The following is a 24,388-nucleotide window of genomic DNA, read 5'->3' as shown; positions in this document are numbered from 1 at the left end:
ATGATCTCAGGGTTGTGAGATCAAGCCCCGTGTTGGGCTCCATGCTGGGCATGAATCTGCTTGAGATTCTCTGTCTCTCTTTATCTGCCCCTCCGACCTCTAAAAAAACTACTTAAATAATATGTATGAGGTATTTTTATCCTTTATTATAACATGTATAACATTCAAAGATGATTATTATTTACCAAGACTTTAAGAAAACCATCAGTGTTTCTGGGTGTCTTGTTAGAAACATCTTTATTATGTCTTCTTAAAACACTTCACTCCGTGTGTTACAGAATGTGTGTCACATGCAGTCATTGAATTAACACTGTTATTTCACCTTAGAAATGAAACACATTCCACATCTTAGAATAACTGTTGAAATATATTTTCGAGTAACTCTACCTATTAACTTTCCATAGGAATCTGTAGGTTTGGTCTCTATGTTCCGAGGACTGGGCCTTGAGACAGTGTCCTGGACCCCTCTGAAACGGGAAATACCTCCTTTAGGTATGTGGAAAACTAACTTGAAAAAGAAGTGTGGTAGTGTGTATGTATGATTGCTTTGTTCTCAAAGACATACAATTTATCCTAAAAAAAAATTGTACTTTATAACACCTTCATCTCACAGTGATAGTTGGGTTTTGGCCCTTCCTTTCAGGTAGAGGCATTTTAGGTCGAGGTTTGTCTACCAGTATGGTGCGCAAGGACAAAGAAGAACCCCATCCCACTTTTCCGGATCCTTCTGTGTTGGCAGCTGGGGGTAGCAAGATAGCAGAGGCCTGCGTTGGTTGGAATAGGTGGGTAAGGTTGCTTTCAAGGGTAATTGTCAGATTCAGATGCAATATCTTATAAGCCCAAAGAGAAACTCTGAAAAGGGTCATATTATAAACAGTGCATGGTTTTATATTAAAGAATGGATATTTTCCAAGAATAATCAGTAGCCACTGATCCATTCAGTCACAGGAAAAGGGTAAAAAGCAGTCCTTTGCTGGGCAGTTTATAACTCCATTTGCCCTATTAAGTTAACATGGTTCTGGTGGTTCTTTAACCTGATTCACTCTTCCATCTCAATTCTGCCCATGGGAATTGACTTTGAGAGTCAGTATTAATAGCAATTAGTGAATGAGTTGAATAGGCATATTTGGATCTGGAGAGAATCCCAAGATTTGGGTCCTTTTTGCTGACTCCTTCAGGAAAAGAATGTAAACTTGGAGGAATCATTTAGATGGGGTATAGATAGTAGCATGGTTGAGAGAGTCTTGATTTGCTTCTCTTTTCAACATTTCAGAATGCTTGGAAGAGGGAATTCGGATACATCTTTCTTACCTTTGGGAAGAACAGCTGGTGGTATAGGCAGAGGAGTATACAAGGCTCCTGGTGCTCTCAGCCTGACTTCTCGGGATCCTACCCCGCTGTCATCACCACCACGTCTGCCCCCATCCTCACCACACCCTCTGGATCACTCTCTACTTGGAACTGTAGAACACAAGGAAAAGTAAGCCTGGAGTACCACCTTCTCTGCTTGATAATGATGTGGGAGGAGGCCTTCTCACCTTCTCATAATATTGTAAACATTCTTTCTGTTGTGTCTAAAAGCCTTTGTGGGTGGTAGGTACTGCAAGGTTGTTTATTTTGGTTTTTGGGGGGTTTGTGCCAGTGGGGAGAATAACAAAGAGGTGGGAGAATTCCTGATGAATTGAAACGGGGTTGATGGTTTAGGTAGTATGTACCAGAGAGTAGATTCAAATGATTTTTCATTTCCTTCTCAATTCAGACATAGCCAGTTCTTTGTCACGTCGAAGATTAGGAAATCATCTAGGAAAGATATTTCAACAGTTCATCTTTTTTAGTGGAACTAATTCTTGTGTTCTTAGTTAGCTGGCCTCAATTATTCCATTGATATTACCAAGGCAAAGAGGGTGATATTGCTTCTCTAGTTAGAGATTGCTACGAACTTAGTCTCTAGCCTTCAAAGCTTGTTTTTGTGTGACTTGTGTAAGCTAAGTGTAAGGTATTACTTAGTTTTTTTTTCCTCTCTTTTTAAATTTGTGGCATGAGTTGTTTGCATTTTTGTTTTTGATATATATACCTGGTTTTATTTTCCAGAGAGCCTTTTGTGAAGCAAGGCTCAAAAGGAACACCACAATCTTTGGGATTGAACCTTATCAAAATACAGTGTCATAATGAAGCAGTTTATCAATATCATGTGACTTTCAGGTATGCACAACTTTTTTTCTATGTATTCACTTTTTAGAGAAAATTAATGAAATAATTTCCCTGGGATAACTGAGTATTTTTCTCTGTGATTCCTGATGAATGTCCCTCCACAAACTCAGATCCTTGTGATAAATTTAGTGTTAAATTATTCGTGTTTAGCTCTATTACCATTTCAGGTTTTAACTTAGTAGGTGCCACTTTATACACCTGTAAGGCGGATTTGCTGTGAAGTTGGTGAAGCTTAAGTTCAGGGCCTTTTACTTGCATAGACCCCTTCCATAATATTTTAACCCATTTTATATGTGCAATATTATATTCCTGTTCTTAAAGGGGAACTCCTCCCCACCCCACTGGTATAAGACCCATACCCCACAAAACCTGGACCCTGCTTGCATAAGTCTCATACCATACCACTGGCTTTCCAGTGACAGTCTAGGGTGAAATTTGAGGGTGAAAAAATCAGAATAACATTAATCTTATAGTAATACCTTGAGTGTTTCTCATACTTCTTAAAAATTAAGAATTCATGTCAGTTTGAGTTCTCTTTTCAAATCTCAGGAAGGGAGCACTTGAGTGGCTCAGTTGTTAAGCATCCAGTTCTTGATCTCAGCTCAGGTCTTGACTTCATGGTTGTGAATTCAAGTCCTGTGTTAAAATCTCAGGAGAGTCATTAGCTAGAGAATATTAGCTGGAGTTGTGAAAATGAATGAGTGTTTTAGAGTATCTGTGGAGAGAAAATAGGAAGATGGAAGACTGATTTTTGAAGCACAGGTGCTAATTGGTGTAAGAGGAGTAAGTGGAGTGAAGGAGAAAAGAAAGGAACAGTTATGGGAAATATCCTGAAGATAAATTATAAAGACAAAAGACAGCTCCTTTGAATGAAGAGGAGGTTGTTGATTTTGGCCTCAGAAAAAAAGTTACTGAATTTGCTCTGAAGAACACCCTTGCTGATTTTCTAGTAGCTTTGTTAGAGTTATGGAGAAAAAACTAGACTAAAAGAACCAAGGAGCGCACAGGCAATGGGAAATAGCCAGTGAATTGGCCACTTACATAACAAGTATGTAAGAGAAATGAGAAATGGATTGATAATTAAAGAGAGTAGCAAGATTGCTTTAAAGCTGAGCACATGTGGTAGGTGAAGAGAAGGAGCTAAAAAAAAAAAAAAGGGTGAAATTTAACCCCTGAGAGAGAAGGGTAGTAGAAATGGGCCTGCTCTGGAACATAAACAGATGAGCATTAATGAGAGGGAAGAACCTTTTTCTGGAAATGGATTGATAAATGTTAATGAAGCAGAAAGGAATGTGAGTCCTCACAGGTCTCTCCATTGACGGGACAATGGAGAAGACATGGATTCTATAAATTTCAAGATCGTAGGTCTGGACCTTTGAAGCCATGATATAAAGAGCATGCCAGACCATTGAGAGGATACTGAGAAGATGTATTGTAGTAGACTGGTTATCCTATGGCTTTCCTTGTATTATGTGAAGGAAGTCCAGAGAGACAATTTAAAATACTGTGTTTAGGGCATAGCACCATTCATGTAGATGAATTTTTGGAGAAGCATTTTGAAATGTGATACTAGCATATGAATGTTTACTTTTGGGGACAGCTGTATTGGATTATTGATTGATTTTTTAATCTTTCATCATGTACTTAAACATACTTAACCCTTTTTAGCCTTAGATTTGTTTAAACTTTATAGTTGTACAACAAGGGTATATGTTATTAATCTGAAATGGGACAGCCATTGTACTAAGTAGCTACTGGAGCTTTTCAAAGCTGTAAGATTTGTGACAATGAATCAATAAAAAGTAGAAATTGCCACAAGTGAAAAAAAAGTTATTTTTAAAGTGTATATTTCTGCAGCCTCTAGAGCAGGGATTGGCAGAGTATGGCTGGCCTACAGGGCAAATCTGGCCCGCTGCCTGTTTCGTAATAAAACTTTACTGGAACATAACCAGGCCCATTGGTTTTCATATTGTCGATGATGCTTTCAGGCATGTTGGCCAAGTTGAGTAGAGACTGTGTGGCCTGTAAAGACAAATATTTGCTATCATGCCCTTTACTGAGAAAGTTTTCTGACCTCTTGTCCAAAGTCAGGAAGACGGTACACTGGCATGTTAAGGCAGTTGTCTTTGGGTGGTGGAATTACAGGTTTTTTTCCTGTGAGCAGGTACTGGGTTGAAATTCCTTTCATAGTCGATATAGTTGAACTTTAATATGACCACTAGATGGAGCAGTAGTTACAATTGACTGGTTCTCTACCAAACCTGTTACAGAGCAGTAGTAAAAATTGCTGGCCATTTAAGGAAACTGAAGTAAATCCTCTCTATTGTCTTCTAGCCCCAATGTGGAGTGCAAAAGCATGAGGTTTGGCATGTTGAAGGACCATCAAGCTGTCACCGGAAATGTTACTGCTTTTGATGGGTCCATTCTCTATCTGCCTATTAAACTTCAACAAGTAAGACCAAAGAGGAAATAGATTTTGGATTGAAACCTAAGAGAGTTCTGGCACTTTGAGTGGTAGAAAATCATAGACATCCTGATGTTTGAGTTTTACTTAGCTATTCTTAGAGGAAAGACAGGCTTTTCCATAACAATGAAATGTCAGACAAGGGACGCCTGGGTGGCTCAGTGGGTTAAACCTCCAGGTCATGATCTTGGGGTCCTGGTCTCAAGCCCCGCATCAGGCTTTCTGCTTAGTGGGGAACCGGCTTCCCCCACTCTCTCTCTGCCTGCCTCTCTGCCTACTTATGATCTGTCAAACAAATAAATAAAATCTTAAAAAAAAAAAAAAAAGAAATGTCAGACTAAAAGACTTTCATCTGAATTCTTCAAGAAGTTTCTTCTCACATAAGAGGAGTGGTTGGTGGGGCGCCTGGGTGGCTCAGTGGGTTAAGCCTCTGCCTTCGGCTCAGGTCATGATCCCAGGGTGCTGGGATCGAGCCCCGCATCGGGCTCTCTGATCAGCGGGGAGCCTGCTTCCTCCTCTCTCTCTCTCTGCCTGCCTCTTCTCTGCCTACTTGTGATCTCTCTCTCTGTCCAATAAATAAAAATAAAATCTTTAAAAAATAAAAATAAAAAAAAGAGGAGTGGTTGGAAGCCTTTGACCTCAGTAACAGAGAATGGCTTAAGATTTGAGATGGTGGGAAGGCATCTATTGCTAGTCAGTCCTCTTGCCAAAATCTTTTTTTTTTTTTTTTTAAGATTTTATTTATTTATTTGACAGAGAGAGAGAACACAAGTAGGCAGAGCAGCAGGCAGAGAGAGGGCGGGCAGAGAGCAGAGAGCCCGATGAGGAACTCGATCCCAGGACCCTGAGATCATGACCTGAGCCAAAGGCAGAGAGGCTCAACCCACTGAGCCACCTAAGTGCCCCACCAAAATCTTTTTTTAAAAACCCTAGTTGTTATGCGATGATTTGGGCCAGTGTGGACAGGCAAATAAGGGGCAAGTAGAAAATATATTTCAGACATTTTAGTATTTTCTAGAACACGATTGAATTAGATTAGGGCTTGGTAGTTTTTGTCTTTTTTTTTTTTTTAACTTGCATATATTTATTTGTTAGGTTCTTGAGCTAAAAAGTCAAAGGAAAACTGATGGCGCCGATATCAACATTAAGATTCAGTTGACAAAGATTTTGGAGCCCTGTTCGGACTTGTGCATTCCCTTCTACAATGTTGTTTTCCGTCGGTGAGGAAACAGCTTATTTTCTTTAATCTCAGTCTTATATTTGTAACAGTGCTCTTCGAGAAGCTTGGATGGTGTTATACCCCACACATATAAAGATGAGTTTGGAAACATTTAATAAATAAATGGATGGTATTGAGGCTAACTTACTGAAAAGTTATGTTAAATGATTGGTAAGATTTGGGTAAAATGAAGGTAGGTTTCAGGTGGCTGGTTGGGTTCCTTTGGAATCATTCGTGAACTTTAAAAGCAGATGTTTATATTGCATAATTTCATGTTGTTACTGATGGGGCTACTTAATGTGGTAGGGTGCAAAAATTTTTGCTGGAAGAATTTTTTTCCACGTCTCTTGATTTTTGGATTCACACAGCTCATAATTGTCTTTACTTTTTATAAGACCTAGATTTTCATAAAACTTACTCCTATACCACCTCTTTTTAAATGAAACACAGAACTCAATTTCTCCTTAGTAAGGTGAAGTGCCAGGAACAGACTTCTTTACAAACAGAAATTGACTCTTGCATTCTTTTTAGTTAATGGTGAAAAATAATGTAAATTGAACCTGGGAAATCAACTCCGTTTTTGGTCACCCAACGTAGGACAAGCTGTTGTCAGTTGTATTTACCTCAAGATAAATACTTCCATAATTTTTCTTTTTCTTTTTCTTTTGGCAACAGTATTCTCAGCCTAAAAGGTGTATTGTGCAAAGGGCACCAACAATTCTGACACTTTAGGCTTCAAAAGGAAAATACAGAAAAAAAAATGGAAAATACAATTCAGAGTAGTTGAGCTTGAATTTTTTTTATTCTTCTCTAGAAGACCCATTTTTGCTCTTCATTTCAGGGTAATGAAACTTTTAGATATGAAGCTTGTGGGGAGAAACTTTTATGACCCTACAAGTGCTATGGTACTACAGCAACACAGGTCAGTAGTGTTCTTTTCCTCACTTTTGAATGTTCTGGAAACAGTTTTTTCATTGTGATTACCATATGTAGTACAGAAATCTCAACAGTATTTTATGATTGTAAATACAATCTATCAGTTAAATCTGTTCCATAGTTTAGTTTTTTAGTAAGTTCACAAAGATGTTGATTTACTTTATTTTGTGGTGCTTTCTCACTATTACTGGGGAGGGGGGCGGTATTTGCTCAACCATTTCAAATGGGGGCGTGGAAGTATCTGTGGTTTTTTTAGAACCCTGAGGTAAAGCTCTCTTGTCTCTTCAGGTTGCAGATCTGGCCAGGCTATGCAGCTAGCATCCGAAGGACAGATGGAGGTCTTTTTCTCCTAGCTGATGTCTCCCATAAGGTCATTCGGAATGATTCAGTACTGGATGTCATGTGAGTGAATGATGGTATTTACTTTTAACAAGCTAACAATTTTCTGGAAAGTTCAGTAATAGCTGAATACAGATTGGCCATTGTTCTGTTTAGATTTTAAGTTGTGGAACAGATAAAGAATACTAAATATAGGGGCCCCTGGTTGGCTCCGTTGTTGAGCGTCTGCCTTCAACTTGCTCGCTCGCTTGTGATTCCAGGGTCCTGGGATTAAATCCCACATCTGGTGCCTTGCTCATCCGGGAGCCTGCTTCTCCCTCTTCCTCTGCTGCTCTCCCTGTTTGTGCTCTGTCGCTCTCTCTGTCAAATAAATAAATGGGATCTAAAAATAAATAAATAAAAATAAAAATACTTGGATTTATTTCTGAATATTCTATTTTGATCCATGGTTAAAATCAGTGTGATACTGTTAAAACAGTGTTTTAGTTATTGTAATCTTATTAGCTTTTAATATTTGTCAAGGAATCTGTTTTCAGAATTTTCATAGTAAATGCCACCCGTTTATTTTTGCATGTGATCCTTTGACTAATTTAATGAAAGTAAGAAAAAAAAGTCAGTTGGCATTTTATTTGGCATCAACTGGGGAGAATGTTCAGTGAATCTTCCTATTCACAAGAATGGCATATTTTTCCATTTACTGAAATTTATTTTTATTAAAGTTTTACTTTCATTAAAGTTTCATTTACTTTCATTAAAGTTGTCACATTTTATTACTACACAAAAGCTGTTTATAAGTGAATTATGTAGTATGTGTAGGATTGGTTTTGTTACCTGCACAATGGCTTATTTTGCATATAAAAATTATCTTTGGGGCACCTGGGTGGCTCAGTGGGATAAAGCCTCTACCTTCAGCTCTGGTCATGATCCCAGGGTCCTGGGATCGAGCCCCACATCGGGCTCTCTGCTCAGCAGGAAACCTACTTCCCTTCCTATCTCTCTGCCTTCCTCTCTGCCTACTTGTGATCTCTCTCTGCCAAATAAATAAATAAAATCTTTAAAAAAAGTTATCTTCATTTTCTAAGTATATAATTTTATATGTACTTACCACTAATTCAACAATGTTTTGTGGATTTCAGAGTATAGGTTTTGCAATTATTCCTAAGAATTTTATTCTCTTTGATGCATTTGTAAATGGATTTTTTAAAATTTCATTTTTGGTTTGTTCCTTGCAAGTGTATAGAAAAACAACTGATTTTTTTAAATATCAATCTTGTATCCTACAACCCCTGTGAAGTCATTTATTAGTTAAGACAATTTATTGTGCTCAGTAGGAAGCCTGCTTCTCCCTCTGCTTGTGCTCCCTCTCTCTCTCTCTCTGTCTCATAAATAAATTAAAAATCTTAGAAAAAAAAAAAAAAGATTTCCTGTCCTAAATTCTGTGGTCCTTCAATAGCATCCTTCTAAGGATCCACACAGAACCAAGTACTCCTTAAAACAGTTTGTTCATGGATTCTTTGGGATTTCTATATAGGAGATCATGTCATCTGCAAATAAAGATATTTTTATTTCTTCCTTTCCAATCTGGATCTCTTTTATTTCTTTTTCTTGCTGAGTTATCCTGTTAGGACCTCTAGTAAAATGTTGAGTAGGAGTGGAGAAAGTGAGGGGTAGAAAAGCCCTGGCCCCGCCCCTCCTCAATGTAGTGTTTTTGGATATTCCCTTTGTTAATAAAGACAATTCAACTAGGAAAAAAAAAAGTGGTGAGAGTAGACATCCTTGTCCTCTTTGCCTGATATTAGGAAGAAAATATCCATCCAGTCTTTCACCAGTAAGTATATTAGCTGTGAGTGTTTTGTAGGTGCCATTTGTCAGATTGAGGAAATTCCATTTTATTCCTAGTTTATTGAGTGTTCTTATCATGAAAGGGAATTGGGTTTTGATCATTTAAAAAAACCCAAAACATCCTGCTTTTTAAATTGATTTTTCAATATTAAATCAACCTTGCATTCCTGGGATAACCCACTTGTCCATGATGTATAATTTTTTTTCAAAGATTTTATTTATTTATTTGATAGAGAGAGATCACAAGTAGGCAGAGAGGCAGGCAGATAGGGAGAGAGGAGGAAGCAGGCTCCCCGCTAAACAGAGAGCCCGATGTGGGGCTCGATCCCAGGACGCTGAGATCATGACCTGAGCTGAAGGCAGAGGCTTAACCCACTGAGCCACCCAGGCGCCCCTGTGATGTATAATTTTTTCTTTATGTTGCTGGTTTTGGTTTGCTTATATTTTGTTGAGGATTTTTTTCCATATTCCTAAGCAGTATCTGTATTTTTCTTGTGTTACCTTTGTCTGGTGTTGATATCTGGGTAATACTGGTCTTATAGAAAGAGTTGGAAAGTATTTCCTTCCTCTTCTGTTTTTTTGAGAGTGTTCATGAAGGATTGGAATTCGTTTTCCTTTGAAAGCTTGGTAGAAATTTGACAGAGAAGCCATCTGGGTTTTGGTTTTACTTTGTGTGCAGTTTTTAAATTACTAATTCAGTGTCTGTATTGTTAGATATTTTTTAGATTTTCTATTTATTTTTGGTAATTTGTGTTTTTCTAAGAGTTTGTCCAGTTCATTTAGTTTATCTAGTTTGTTGACATACTACCATCAGTGTTCCGTTACAGTTCTTATTTCTATGAACCCAGTTGTAACATCCCCTCCTTCATCCCAGATTTTAGAAATCGGAGTCTCCTTTTTTCATAGGTGGTCTAGCTAAAGGTTTGTCAGTGTTGTTGACCTTTTAAAAAATCCAGTGTTTTAGTTTTGTTGACTGTATTTTTCTGTTATCTATTTCATTAATTCCCACTCTTAATACTCATTATTTCCTTCCTTTTGCATACTTAAGATTTAGTTTGCTTTTCTCTTTCCAGTGTCTTAAGGTGGAAGGTTAGTTTATTTGGGATATTTTTTCTTTCTAATATAGGCTTTTACAGCTATAAATTTTCCTTCAAGTAATGTTGTAGCTGTGTGTTCTGGTATGTTGTGTTTTCATTTACCTCTAAAGCAGAGTATTTTCTAATTTACCTTGTGATTTCTTATTTGACCCCTTGATGATTTAAGGGAGTGTGTTCACTTTCTACATGTATGTGAGTTTCCTGAATTTTCTTCTGTTGTGATCAGAGAACTCACTTTGTATTATTTCTATCCTTTATATTCACTGAGATTTTACGATCTAGCATATGAATTACACTGGAGAATGTACTGTGTACACTTTGGACATTGTGATTTTATTTTTACCTTTTGCTAAGGAAAGTGCCAGAATTAGGACTATGGTACGCCTTTATATTGGAAACAGAAATTCTCCCCGGGTGTTTGAGACCTTGGCAGAGGCAAACCTGTGACAACAAGAAGGAGAAGCACTAAAGTTGTCTAAGGATGTGTTGTTTGTGAACAACAACAGGTTCCAAACACAGATAGGAAGAGCCATGAGATCAGTGACCCAACTATCATTGACCCTGGAATTTGAACTAAAATAAACACAGTGATCTTGTTTCACAAATTGCCAAGACAAGAAGTGCCTTCCTAATGTTTGACCACTTGCTTTTTTACAAATTGGTCTCTGATCAAATGGACCTCCAACTGTGATGTCTTTGGAATAGACTGGCTTGGTTTAGAGGATTATCTGGCTTATGCCTCCATTTATTACCTATAGAACACTCTCTTGTACATTCAACAGAAAGAAGGAAATGCAGAGCAAAACAAAAACACGTGAAAGAAGATTTTATGCATATAGACAAATAACAGCAAAAGCAAAGTAAGCAGATAAAGAATAATCAAGTTAATGGCAAAAATAATTTTCAAATTAAATTTCTTCAAAACAAAAAGTCTGAAGACCTCATACAAAGACCTGGGTCCAAACAATGACTTCCAACCTGAAAGCGCATTAGATAAGCAGCTAAAGCCTAATGAAACTAGTCTGAGCTCAGCTAGTTGTTGGGATTGACTCACTGGCAGCAGATCTGAAGGACAGATAGAATTAAGCACAAGGGACCCAGTGAGTGCATCTGTGGGTATGAAACTCCTAGGAGTTTTGCCAAGGAAGAGCTTCCATAGTTACTGTGGTGAGACCTCCAGAAATGTCAAAGGATGATGAGACCTCTGTTCTGTCTGACATAAAGAGAAGGCTGATTGCTTATTGCAGTGAGAAGAGACTGCTGATCTTACAGAGAGAAGTACTGGAGAGGTATGGAGTTCAGGACGGCAGTCTTGCAGAGGGGCAAGCCCCAGAAGCATGGTTGCTAAGGTAGTCCCTTGTTGATTGAGTAGTACTCCTTGTGATGCTTATTGGATTAAGTTGTTCCTGGATTGGCCGATATACAGAAACAAGGGGATGACTCTGGTTGGATAGCTTGGAAAAGTAGGTTGCTGAGGTGAGTTGATATAGATGTATTAAGCAGGTTTAAAACTGGATTTTTTTTTTAAAGATTTTATTTATTTATTTGACAGAGAGAGAGATCACAAGCAGGCAGAGAGGCAGGCAGAGAGAGAGAGAGAGGGAAGCAGGCTCCCTGCTGAGCAGAGAGCCCGATGTGGGACTTGATCCCAGGACCCTGAGATCATGACCTGAGCCGAAGGCAGCGGCTTAACCCACTGAGCCACCCAGGCGCCCCTTAAAACTGGATTTTATGGGGGCACCTCGGTGGCTTAGTTGAATAAGCATCTGCCTTTGGCGTAGGTTGTGGTCCTGGGCTCCTGGGATCGAGCCCCAGGTTGGGCTTCCTGCTCAGGAGGGAGTTTGCCTCTCCCTCTCTCTCTGGGTCACCCCCTGCTTATTCTCTCTGTCTCAGATGAATTTAATAAAATCTTAAGAAAACAAACAAACCTGGATTTTATGGCTCCTTGTTACCATGGCTGCAAAACAATATATCTTTTACAAAGTTTTGTGATTTTTTAATTCCCAGGAACACATGAATGTTTACATTTTCACCTGATTTTATTGTTTAATTTCTTACACATTAATGTTAAATTGATGAAGAATTTATTTTTTAAATGGATAGCAAGTTTTCATCCACTTTTTTAAACGTGTATTTTTTGGGGGGCACCTGCGTGGATCAGTTGTTAAGCGTCTGCCTTCAGCTCAGGTCATGTTCTCAGGGGCCTAGGATTGAGCCCTGCATTGCATCAGGTTCCCTGCTCGTTGGCAGGCCTGCTTCTCCCTCTCCTTTTCCTCCGGCTTATGTTCTCCCTCCTGCTGTCTCTCTCTTTCTCTCAAATAAATAAATAAAACTTTTTTAAAAAAAGATTTTATTTATTTGTTTGACAGAGCCAGAGAGCACAAGTGGAAGTGAATGGCAGAAGGAGAGAGAGAAGTAGACTCCCAGGTGAGCAGGGAGCCTGATGCAGGGCTCGATCCCAGGACCCTGATATCATGATCTGAGCCAAAGGCAGACACTTAAATAACTGAGCCTCCCAGGCTCCCCTCTTACCCTTTTTTTAAATGGTCCTTTTCCCCCACTAACTTGAAATGCCACTAGTAATTAGTGGACACTCAATCCTAATCTGTATTTCAGTCTCATTGAGATCTTTTATTCTGTTAATTTCTTTTCTTTTTTCAGATTTAGTAAGGCACAATTGAGAAAATAAACCTCATACATTCAAAGTATACAATTTGATGAGTTTTAACTTATATACCAATGTAATCTCATAATGAAGATAATGAGCATATCCATTGCCCGCATAAAATTTACTCATGTCTCTTTCAGACCTCCTTCTACCTTTGTTTTTCTCTGTCCACCACAGGCAGCAAACCCTGTTCTGCTTTCTGTCACTAGAAGTTAGTGTCCATCTTCTAGAATTCTGTATATGTAGAATCATACGGTATATACTCATTTTTTGTTGTTTGTTGTTTGGTTTTCCTTCTTTTCAGCATGATTTTTTTAATTTTAATTTTTTATTTCAATCCCAGTATAGAAGTCAAAGTGAAATAGTTGCAGTTAAGAAATATTGATTTTTATCTACTTTTCAATGTTGTATATTGTAGTAACAAGACATAGGCCTATATTGTTATCTGCTATGTTCCTCAGTCCCTTTTTAGTTTTTTTCTTCATTGTGCTTTCTTCCTCCATGTCAGCTTCCTGCCTTTACTAATGCAAAAGACAGTGATTAGGGGAAAGGGATTTGGTGAGAGAATATTAAAAACTGTCATTAAGGGGCGCCTGGGTGGCTCAGTGGGTTAAAGCCTCTGCCTTTGGCTCGGGTCATGATCCCAGGGTCCTGGGATTGAGCCCCAAGTTGGGCTCTCTGCTCAGTGGGGAGCCTGCTTCCTCCTTTCTCTCTGCCTGATTCTCTGCCTACTAGTGATCTCTATCAAATAAATAAATAAATCTTTTTAAAAAAATAAATAAAAAGTGTTTTAATATGGATTCTATACTAGTGGTTGCTTTTGACTTCCACAACTACATATATATAGCTAACCTACATTTTTTTGAGACAGAGAGCACACAAGTGGTGTGGGGCAGAGGGAGAGGGAAAGAGAGAGAGACTTAAGCAGGGTCCGTGCCCAGCACAGAGTCTGATACCAGGCTTGATCTCACGACCCTGAGATCATGACCTGAGCCAAAATGAAGAGTCAGAGTCTTAACCAACTTGAGCCACTGAGGCTCCCCTGAAGTGAACTATCTTTATAGCTGTCTCTCCTCTGTATTTGACCTGCAGAGAGAGTAGAGCGCCCCCCCGCATGCGCATGCATACATATGTACGCGCGTGCATGCGCACGCACGCGCGCACACACACACACACACACACACACTGCATCTGGCATGTGTCAGGCACTGACGACAATGATGGAGATGATATTTGCAAACCCACAGTTCCGTTCTCTGTGCTAGGCACAGTTCTTGGTGCTTCACGTTTATGAAGTCATGGCATTCCCTCAACTCTATGAGTTGAGGCCGGTAAGTGAAAGACACAAGATTTGAACCCAGGCATTCGCCTCCAGGGTCTGTTGTCAGGGTTGAACTGCTTAAACTCTGAGATGGTTTTTCATCAATTACTACAGTCTTTTTTCAAGTCAAGTTCTGCAGGATACTAATTGCCCAGGATGGCAATAAATGTTCATTCAGTGAGGTTAAAAGGAAAACGGTGGGAAGAATCCATGGTTAAATACACTGGGGGTAAATAAAGGTAAATATGTTTCTTTAGCAGTCTGAGGTACTTATGTATGTTGTGAGTCTCTGAACGGCTTATAACTTGCACAATGGACTCCACTTTTTTGATTGTGGAACCTTTTTCACACCTCCTCACAACCTCTGACCAGTGTTCCTGAAGAATCTGCCCTGGGTGACACTGACTCAGAAAAAAGTCCAAGCTCTGATCCTTGACTTAAAGGACATTTACATCTGGTCCCTGCCGGTCTTCAGCCCATGCTTACCATCTTCTGTCCCTCTTCAGCCTGCTTGCCCTCCCCATCTCCCCAGATCCCTGCTTATGCCCTGCATACTGCTGCCTCTGCCTGGAGTTTCACTCATTCCTCTGCCCTAGCGTTTCTGCTTGGCAGATTGCTCCTTCAAGCATCAGCTGCTTCTGTAAACGTTCCTTGAATCCATGGGCATATTCAGACATGCTTTCTGCGAGTTTCCTAGGTTGGCTTGTTCACAGCACTGTTTAGAGGTTACCGTGAGGGTACATTTATCTATGGTGAGTCTGTTCATCTACATCTTTAGCATCTTCAGCAGTGCTGTCTAATGATAGGTATTGGTAATCCCTTCCATTAGCTCAAAAGGGCAAATATAGTTTAGAGAATGTTTTGTTGTCCTTCCTTAAACTACCCTAATAATGGTAATACTAAATAATTATTTTGATGATTAAAGTACCTTATTTGAAGGCAAACTGTGAATGTTACTAATTTCTAGTTACTGTTTTTAATTTTATTTTTATTTTTTCACGATTTTTTGAAAGATTACTTATTTGAAAGAGAGAGAGAGCAGGGGAGGGGCAGAGAGAGCAGGAGAGGGAGAAGCAGACTCTCTGTTGAGCAGGGACTCTGACACAGGGGTCATTCCCAGGATCTGGGATCGTGACCTGAGCTGAAGGCAGATGTTTAACCGACTGAGCCACTCAGGTGCCCCTCTTTTCACTATTTTTTATTGATTTTGAGTTTTTTTGGTAGTATTGAAAAGAGATGAGAGTCTTATCTCTTAAAAAAGACAACTGGAGCCTTCTAATGCAGTGTAGCTGTGATCGTATCCCTGAAGCACTTTTTTGCATCCCCCATCCTTTTCATTGTGCTCTCTGTATACAGATATGATTCAAAAGTCTTTTGTCTCTTTCCAAAGGCATGCCATGTATCAGCAGAACAAAGAAAACTTCCAGAATGAGTGCACTAAGCTTCTGGTTGGCAATATTGTTATAACCCGATACAACAATCGTACCTATCGTATTGATGACGTGGATTGGAATAAGACACCAAAAGATAGCTTCACAATGTCTGACGGGAAGGAGATCACATTCTTGGAATACTACAGGTGGAAAGAAGAGACTGGGCTTGGGCCTTTGGGTGGGTGTGGGATGTAGTCTACCATTCTGTAGCAGGATATTGAGTTCCATAGTAGCTTACACTGGGACACTTTTAAAATAATTGGATTGGTAATGCACCTAAGATTAAATGAGCTTATTTGTGGGATTTCACTTGGATATGCTATCCTTACAGTTTCATTTGTTTTAGTAATTTTGGAAGTTACTTTATAAATTAATACCAGAGTTTTGAATTATATTTCTTTTGTTGGTTTAGGTAGAAGTCTGGTTGGAAAGATTAAATTCACGTTTTAATCATTTGACTATCATTTTGCCTTTCCAGTTGTCCAAGCCTTTCAACATGATGCAGTTTTTTGTTTTTTGTGTTATTGTTAAGATTTACTTATTTGAGGGTGGGGGCAAGTGCACATGAGCAGGGGGAGAGGAGTAGAGAGAGAGAATCCCAAGCAGACTCTGCATGGAGCCTGTTTGGGGCTCCATCTCACAACCCCGAGATCATGACCTGAGCCAAAACAAGAGTTGGATACTTAACCGGCTGAACCAGTCAGGCACTCCAACCTGATGCAGTTTCAAGCATATTTTCCCCTGGACCTTTAAGATGATTTCTCCTCCATTTCATTGCAGTGTTAACTTGAGTCTTCCTTTTCATTATAAATATGCTATAAGGAGTTTCTGTTGGATCCTTGACCAAGGGTGTTATGCAAATTGTGTACCACAGTGCTAGTTAAGAGACCCAGACTGTGTTGCCATAGAACAGGGATGCTGCTTCTGAAATGTTTTCCTGCCTCTGCCCTGCTCTAGCAAAAACTATGGGATCACAATTAAGGAAGACGACCAGCCACTGCTGATCCACAGGCCCAGTGAGAGACAGAATAACCAAGGGATGGTGAGTGGAGGGGTGTCAGATTGGCACTTCTAGCTTAAGCTCTTCATCCATGGTGCTGGGAGCTGGGGAGCAGTGTTACGGTGCGATTGGGGAAGACTGCAGGGCTGTCTCATCTAGCCAGTAGTGTCACTTCATGTGGTAGGATTTGCTTTTGACGTCCGCATAAGGAGAAGCTAATTATCCGTATGAGCAAGGTAGGTTAAGGATTAAGAAGAATTTTCTGCTAAAGAGTAAAACACTGGATCTATTAGGGAAGTTTTAGACAGGTAACAGGGACCAGAGACAGGGAAAGTGCCTTGACACTGACTTTTCTGTCTTAAGTGAGAAGGCTGAAGATCAGCCAGCTAAGATACGATCTGGAGACCCCAGCTGGATGGCATGTATTGCCTTAGCTTGCCTGGAGGCCCAAGAGGGAGGTTGTCCCCTCCCCCCCCCAGTTTTTCCCCTTTTTTTGACCATTTCAACACTTTCCCTTTTACCTAATACAGCAGGCTGTATTGTGAACAATCTGTGAGTATTGTGACTGAGGGGAAAAGGGTAAAATACTTGTAGTGTTTCACTGCCCTCTTTTCTGGGGTTTATGTTCCTTATCGTGCCAATAATGTCCTTGCTGGCCCAGCTCTGGGCATGGCATGTCTTGTGAGGTCAGAGGAACAAGACCATCTTTACTGCCTTATTTTTCCTCTCCATTCTCTCCTCAAAGCTGCTAAAAGGTGAAATCCTGCTGCTGCCTGAGCTTTCATTCATGACTGGAATCCCTGAGAAGATGAAGAAGGACTTCAGAGCCATGAAGGTGAGAAATGCACGTGTTGAATGGAAGGCCTAGACCTGGGCTAGGCTTATGTCTAGGCTCATGTCCTGAATGGAGCTAGACCTGGGCAGGCTTATGTCATCACCTGGGCAGGTCTGTTTTTCCAGACTCCAGTTCTCTCTGCCAAACATGTTCCATGTCCCTTCCCACACACTGTGAAATAGCTGATCGGAGCTACCTTCTGAAAATTATTCAAAAACAAACAAACAAAAAACAGTGGAGTGCCTGGATCATGAGATAAAAGGAAACAAGTAATTCTGTCTTCACCCCCACCAATCAGATGGATGACTGTAAACTGGTCATATGATCATAAGTGAGGTTCTTTGATAGCACTGAATTTTTCTAGCATTCTTAAAAGCCTTCAGTCTATTTAAAAGGGCGGGGGAGATAACGTAGCAAAGAATAATCAACAAGTTAGAGACTGAGGTAAAAGGATAGAAGGTTATGGTGTGGGGTGTGGAGTGTCCAGGAGGTGTTGGGCTGAGTCCCTATAGGAAATAGCTGAGCAGCTCAGACATGGGCAGCAACATGAGTCTGGCACTCAAGCACTTCACCTCTAGTCTGTCTGCAGTGCATGGGGCTTTCCACACCTGAGCTCCTGTGCTGTCTCACTCTCCCAGTGCATGTCCGTTACCCTCGGACCCTGCCTATCTCTGATGCCGCAGACTGTTTTCAGTAACATCATAAAGAGCCGAAGTGAAGCTATAAGAGATGTCTTTCATGTTTACCTTCGATCCTTCTGCATTCAGCATGTAGGTCAAGGCTCCTTCTTTACAACACTCAGTCACCTAAAGACTTCATGATCACAGAGCTGTCTGTACCACCCTGCAGACAGGTGGTAATGACTGTCTCACAAGGAACAACAACTGTATAGTTCTTTGGTCTCAGAAGAATAAAGAACTCACATATGTGCTTCAGAATCTTCATATACACCTTTGGGTCTTCATTTAACAGTAACATTTAGAAAGCACAAATTATGGACCAAACACTAGACAAAAAAGTGTCTTATGATAACATTAAATACAGTAGTGGTATCACATGAAGTTTAAGACTGGATCTGGTTTTCCATTCTGTTTTGTTTGGCTCTGCCTGGCACAGGACATTTTTCCCACTATTTTCCCCAAATATTAAATAGGTGTAATCAAGCCCCCTTTGCTCCTGTTTCATAGAATTTCTTTTTCTTTTTTTTTTTAAGATTTTTATTTATTTATTTGACAGACAGAGATCACAAGTAGGCAGAGAGGCAGGCAGAGAGAGAAGAAGGGAAGCAGGCTCCCTGCTGAGCAGAGAGCCCGATGTGGGGCTCGATCCTGGGATCCTGGGATCATGACCTGAGCTGAAGGCAGAGGCTTAACCCACTGAGCCACCCAGGCGCCCCTTCTGTTTCATAGAATTTCTTAAGAAATATTTTTAAAGATTTTATTCATTTGGGGGAGAGAGAGAGGGAGAGCAGGAGTGGGGAAGGGGCAAAGGAAGAGGGAGAAGGAAAAGCAGACTCCCCACTGAGCGGGGAGCCTCCATGCAGGGCTGGATCCCAGATCCTGGGATCATGACCTGAGCCGAGCCGAAGGCAGATGTTCAACTCACTGAGCCACCCAGGTGTCCCTGAATTATTTTAGGAATTTTAAATTCAGAACATGGCTTTGAGAAAGAGGTAAGATTTAGCTGTCTCATGAGAGAAAGAAACAATAACATTTTAAATTATTTTATGATTAATTTTTTTATGATTTATTTATTTATTTGAGAGGGAGAGTGAGTGCGCACAAGCAAGACAGAGGGAGAGAGAGAGAGAAAGAGAAAGAAATCACCAGGCTGGGGAGGGGCAGAGAAGTAGACCTGCTGCTGAGCAGGGAGCCCGGTGTGGAACTCAGTCCCAGGATTCTGGGATCATGACCCCAGCTGAAGGCAGATGCCTAACCGACTGAGCCACCCTATGATTAAAATTTTAACCCTGTACTTCCTTCACATTCTTGAGAGATATTTATTAAAATCTTTGGAGTATTTAAAAATGTCTTCCATTTCAGGGGTGCCTGGGTGGCTCAGTGGGTTAAAGCCTCTGCCTTCGGCTCCGGTCATTATCCCAGAGTCCTGGGATCGAGCCCCCGAGTCGGGCTCTCTGCTCAGCGTGTAGCCTGCTTTCCCCTCTCTCTCTCTGCCTGCCTCTCTGCCTACTTGTGATCTCTGTCTGTCAAATAAATATATAAAATCTTAAAAAAAAATGTCTCCCATTTCAGTGGAAAGGATGTTTTCTTTTGGAAATGTTTTAGACATATTGGGGTTTAATTTCATATTGGAGAAACTAATAATTAGAACCTATTATCTGCATTTTAAATCTATTTAGGATTTGACCCAGCAGATCAACCTGAGCCCCAAACAACACCATAATGCTCTGGAATGCTTGCTGCAGAGAATTTCAAAAAATGAAACAGCCAGCAATGAATTGACACGCTGGGGACTCTGCCTTCAGAAGGATGTACATAAGGTAAACTGGATGTAGTCAAATAGGAAACAGTGTTCATCAGTGATTTTAAGAGCAGAGTGAAAGTGGGTGATAGCTTCCTATCTGGTCTCTATTTTGGGGTTTTGCTCTATTTTGTTGGGGGGGTCCTAGGCACAATATTTGAATTTTCTCTTAATTTGTTAGTATCTATTAGAGATTTTTCTTCCGTATTTTGCAGAGATCTGAGCTGTTAATTTTCAGTCAGATAGATAGTAAAAGGAATATTGACTTAAAATTTAACTCATTTTTGGGGTGCTTGGGGGACAGTTGGTTAAGCATCTTCTGGCTCTTGTTTTGTTTTGTTTTTTAAAGATTTTATTTATTTATTTGACAGAGAGAGACACGGTGAGGGAAGGAACACAAGCAGGCAGAGTAGGAGAGGGAGAAGCAGGCCTCCCGCTGAGCAGGGAGCCTGATGTGGGGCTCCAGCCCAGGATCCTGGGATCACAACTCGAGCTGAAGGCAGACGCCCAACGATTGAGCTGCCTAGGTGCCCCTAACTCTTGATTTTGACTCAGGTCATGATCTCAAGGTTGTGAGATCGAGCCCCACACTGGGCTCCTCTCTCAGCAAGAATTCTGCTTGGCATTCTCTCTCTCCTTCCTGTCTCCATCCCCGTGCTCACATGCACTCTCCCACCCAGTAAAATAAAAAAATAAATATTAAAAAAATTACCTCATTTTCAGTTTTCCAATCCAAATAATTCTTAAGGTTCTGTATGTCCTTTTTTTTCTCCAAGTTTTTTTTTTTTCTTTTCCAATAATTGTGATTCTTTCAATATGCTCTTGACATTCTTTCTATAGGCATAGAGAGTTTTGCACTTACACCATTCTGATTTTCTTATGGCTCTTTCTGCCTGCATTTTGCCTGAGCCTCCTGTGTTGTATTTTGTGTGGCATGATCCATAGGGCAGAGGCAGTGTGAGATGGTGGCAGAGTCCTTGGCCTTCAGTGTCTGCTTATTTGGCTTTGAATCTCAGTTTTACCACTTGCCATTGTAGTTGCTTTGAGCAAATTGCTTAGCATCTCTTGGTTTTTTTATCTGTAAAATAAGGATGATAATTGAGTTGTAAGAATTTAATGGTAACATTTTCAGCATCATATGTGACACATAGCAAGTGCTCAGTAAACGTTAGTCATTACTACTTTTCACCTTTCTTTTGAGGTTATACCAAAATAATTAATTCTGTCTTTTCTCTAGTTCTCTTACACTCTTAATTGACTCCTTGTTAAAAATTTCTTTTTTTTAAATAAAAGTAATGGATAGTCAATAAGGAAAATGTTGAAACCTTACAAAAAGTAAAGAAAGAAATAAAAACATCAGTAATTTCATCATCCAAAGATATCTCAGTGATTTATTTTAGATACATATGAAAGATACTTCAATATATATCCTTCATCCACACATTTTTCTGTGATTATAAATCTTTTTGTTACAGAGCTGTGATTGTATTGTGTATGGTTTTGCATCTTTTTCCTTTAATATTATATCTTAAAACATGTTTTTGTGTTATTAAATATTAATTTGAGAATGTAGAAAATCTAAACCAAGAAAGAAAAAAGTTCATCTTTTTTTTTTTAAGATTTTATTTATTTAGGGGCACCTGGGTGGCTCAGTGGGTTAAAGCCTCCGCCTTCGGCTCAGGTCATGATCCCAGGATCCTGGGATCGAGCCCCACATCAGGCTCTCTGCTCCGCGGGGAGCCTGCCTCTTCCTCTCTCTCTGCCTGCCTCTCTGCCTACTTGTGATTTCTCTCTCAATGTCAAATAAATAAAATCTTTAAAAAAAAATTTAAAAAAAATTAAAAAAAAATATTTTATTTATTTATTTGACAGAGAGAGATCACAAGCAGGCAGACAGGCAGGCAGAGAAAGAGGAGGAAGCAGGCTCCCCGCCCAGCAGAGAGCCCGATGTGGGGCTCGATCCCAGGACCCTGAGATCATGACCTGAGCCGAAGGCAGAGGCTTAACGCACTGAGCCACCCAGGTGCCCCAAAAGGTCATCTTTCTGTATCAGGATAACCGCTGTTAACGTTTTTATACATACCCTTCAGTGGATTTGTGTGTGTGTGTACATGGGCATGCTTGCGTGCTTATGCATATTCTCACATGGCATGTATTCAGATAGTTTCCTTTTCCCCTTCAGTATATGTAGAATGTTTTTCTATGTAATTTAATATTTTTCTAAGTATCTTAATGGCCACAAGACAGTTTATTAACAATTTTCTATTCTTTCACATTAAAATTGAATTTAGTATTTTTTCAAAGACTTAATTCATTTATTTGACAGAGAGAGCACAAGCAGACAGTAGCAGGCAGTGGGAAAGGGAGAAGCAGGCTCCCCGCTGAGCAGGGAGACTGATGCGGGGCTTGATCCCAGGACCCTGGTGTCATGACCCGAGCTGAAGGCAGATGCTTTTTTTTTTTTTTGAAAGATTTTATTTATTTATTTGACAGACAGATCACAAGTAGGCAGAGAGGCAGGCAGAGGGGGGGCGGGGAGCAGGCTCTCCGCTCAGCAGAGAGCCCGAATCAGGGCTCAATCCCAGGACCCTGGGATCATCACCTGAGCCGAAGGCAGAAGGTTTAACCCACTGAGCCACCCAGGCACCCCTGAAGGCAGATGCTTAACTGACTGTCACCCAGGTGCCCCAAGAATTTAGTATTTTTTTTTAAATATTTTATTTATTTGACACAGACATCACAAGTAGGCAGAGAGGCAGGCAGAGAGAGAGGGCGAAGCAGGCTGCCTGCTGAGCAGAGAGCCCCATGTGGGGCTTGATCCCAGGACCCTGAGACCGTGACCTGAGCCAAAGGCAGAGGCTTAACCCACTGAGCCACACAGATGCCCCAGAATTTAGTATTTTTTAATTAGAAGTAGTTACTCAGTTAACGACCTTGTAACTAAGTCTTTGTAATGTTGTTTATTTTCATAGATTTATGGACGTGGAAATGTCAGAGGACATTTGTTTTTAGTACTTTTGTTGTATATTGCCAATTGCCCTCTAAAAAGGTTTAAAAATTTACTTTCATATCATGAGTTTGATTCCTTTTTCTTGCTAATATGGAAATTGTTACTTATGTTAATAAACTCATTACATTCTTTTGGTTATAGATAAAATAAGTATTTTTTTAAAGATTGATTTATTTGAGAGAGCAAGAGTGAGAGAGAAAGAGAGCACATGTGCAAAAGGCGGGGGGCGGTGGGAGGCAGAAGGGAGAAGGAAAGAATTTCAAGTAGACTGCTCGCTGAACATGGAACCTGACATGGGACTCCATCTCATAACCCCAAGATCATGACCTGAACCAAAATCAAAAGTTAGGTGTTTAACCAACTGAGATACCCAGGAGCCCCAGTATTTGTTAATTTTAATAAACAAATGGTAGAGATCATAGAAAGTAAAAATCCTCTATAATTACATATCTGCAGAGATAATCACCACTAAATATAGACTCATTCAGTTTTTATTGATGCATATATTACTATTTATTTTTTGTAAAAACAGGATCATATTAGATGGAAAGTGGTTTTTTTTTTTTTTTTTTTTTTATTTGACAGATCACAAGTAGGCAGAGAAGCAGGCAGAGAGAGAGAGGAGGAGGAGGCAGGCTCCCTGCTGAGCAGAGAGCCCGATGCGGGACTCGATCCCAGGACCCTGAGATCATGACCTGAGCCGAAGGCAGAGGCTTTAACCACTGAGCCACCCAGGCGCCCCTGGAAAGTGGTTTTAATGATTGCAAAATAGTCCATCATGTTGTTATATCAACTTAATTATTTTCCTATTTTTGGGTATTTAGATTTGATTGACTTATTCCTAATGGTAATTTGTTCTTTCATTATATTTATGCATTTTCCTCCCTGTTTTTTCATTTTAAAGTGTAATAGTTAATGTTCAGCCTTATTAAGAAATTTTACTTTTAATTTTCTACTTTCAGTTTGTCCCTTAAAATATTTTTAAAAATTATTTTAGTATTTATCTTGAAATGTAGTTATTTTACATGCATTCTCTACTTTTAAAGAGGCAGTGCTTTCTAATCCCTTTCTTGGGAGACCATGTTGGAAGCTTCAATAATTAAAGAGCCATGCCTATAAAAATTTTACCTGTATTTGTCCAGGGTTTTATTAGCCTAGACTCACTGCTACAGTTTCATTTTTGTGCCATTCTAAGAGGTTATAACCTGGACAGGTTTATATAGTGGAGTTGGCCCAAGAGAGAACAGTATCATTGTTCTTTCCTTAAATAGTGTTTGCAGATGGCTCATGTCATGGGTACTTTGTTTTGTATTTAGATCGAAGGACGTGTTCTCCCAATGGAAAGAATTAACTTAAGAAATACTTCATTTATCACATCTCAGGAACTAAACTGGATTAAGGAAGTAACCAGGGACCTTTCCATCTTGACTGTAAGTGACTTTTGAGGTGGTGAGGAGAGGACCAGTATTCCTATAAGTATGCAAATTAGGAAGCAGGAAGGATTCAGTGTCTTCTTTTGGAGGGAGAGTACC

The 24,388-nt window shown here is 39.9% G+C and overlaps 1 protein-coding gene across 5 annotated transcripts in view; it reads left to right on the top strand.

Moving 5' to 3' along the window:
- PIWIL2 (piwi like RNA-mediated gene silencing 2) overlaps positions 1–24,388 on the top strand; it is a 74,578-nt gene that overhangs the window by 3,233 nt on the left and 46,957 nt on the right. For all 5 annotated transcript variants that reach the window (XM_032855855.1, XM_032855852.1, XM_032855856.1 and 2 more), the window contains exons 3-15: positions 405–492; positions 644–782; positions 1,274–1,480; positions 2,092–2,202; positions 4,546–4,663; positions 5,771–5,895; positions 6,736–6,816; positions 7,119–7,232; positions 15,488–15,676; positions 16,488–16,572; positions 17,276–17,365; positions 19,725–19,865; positions 24,173–24,286. In XM_032855855.1, the coding sequence (XP_032711746.1) occupies positions 405–492; positions 644–782; positions 1,274–1,480; positions 2,092–2,202; positions 4,546–4,663; positions 5,771–5,895; positions 6,736–6,816; positions 7,119–7,232; positions 15,488–15,676; positions 16,488–16,572; positions 17,276–17,365; positions 19,725–19,865; positions 24,173–24,286 (1,602 nt within the window). The remainder of the gene's footprint in view (positions 1–404; positions 493–643; positions 783–1,273; positions 1,481–2,091; positions 2,203–4,545; positions 4,664–5,770; positions 5,896–6,735; positions 6,817–7,118; positions 7,233–15,487; positions 15,677–16,487; positions 16,573–17,275; positions 17,366–19,724; positions 19,866–24,172; positions 24,287–24,388) is intronic.

The sequence above is a fragment of the Lontra canadensis genome, unplaced genomic scaffold (assembly GCF_010015895.1).
Source record: "Lontra canadensis isolate GAN:19392208 unplaced genomic scaffold, GSC_riverotter_1.0 scaffold10, whole genome shotgun sequence".
Lineage (NCBI taxonomy): Eukaryota > Metazoa > Chordata > Mammalia > Carnivora > Mustelidae > Lontra > Lontra canadensis.
This window is presented reverse-complemented; position numbering and strand designations above follow the sequence as displayed.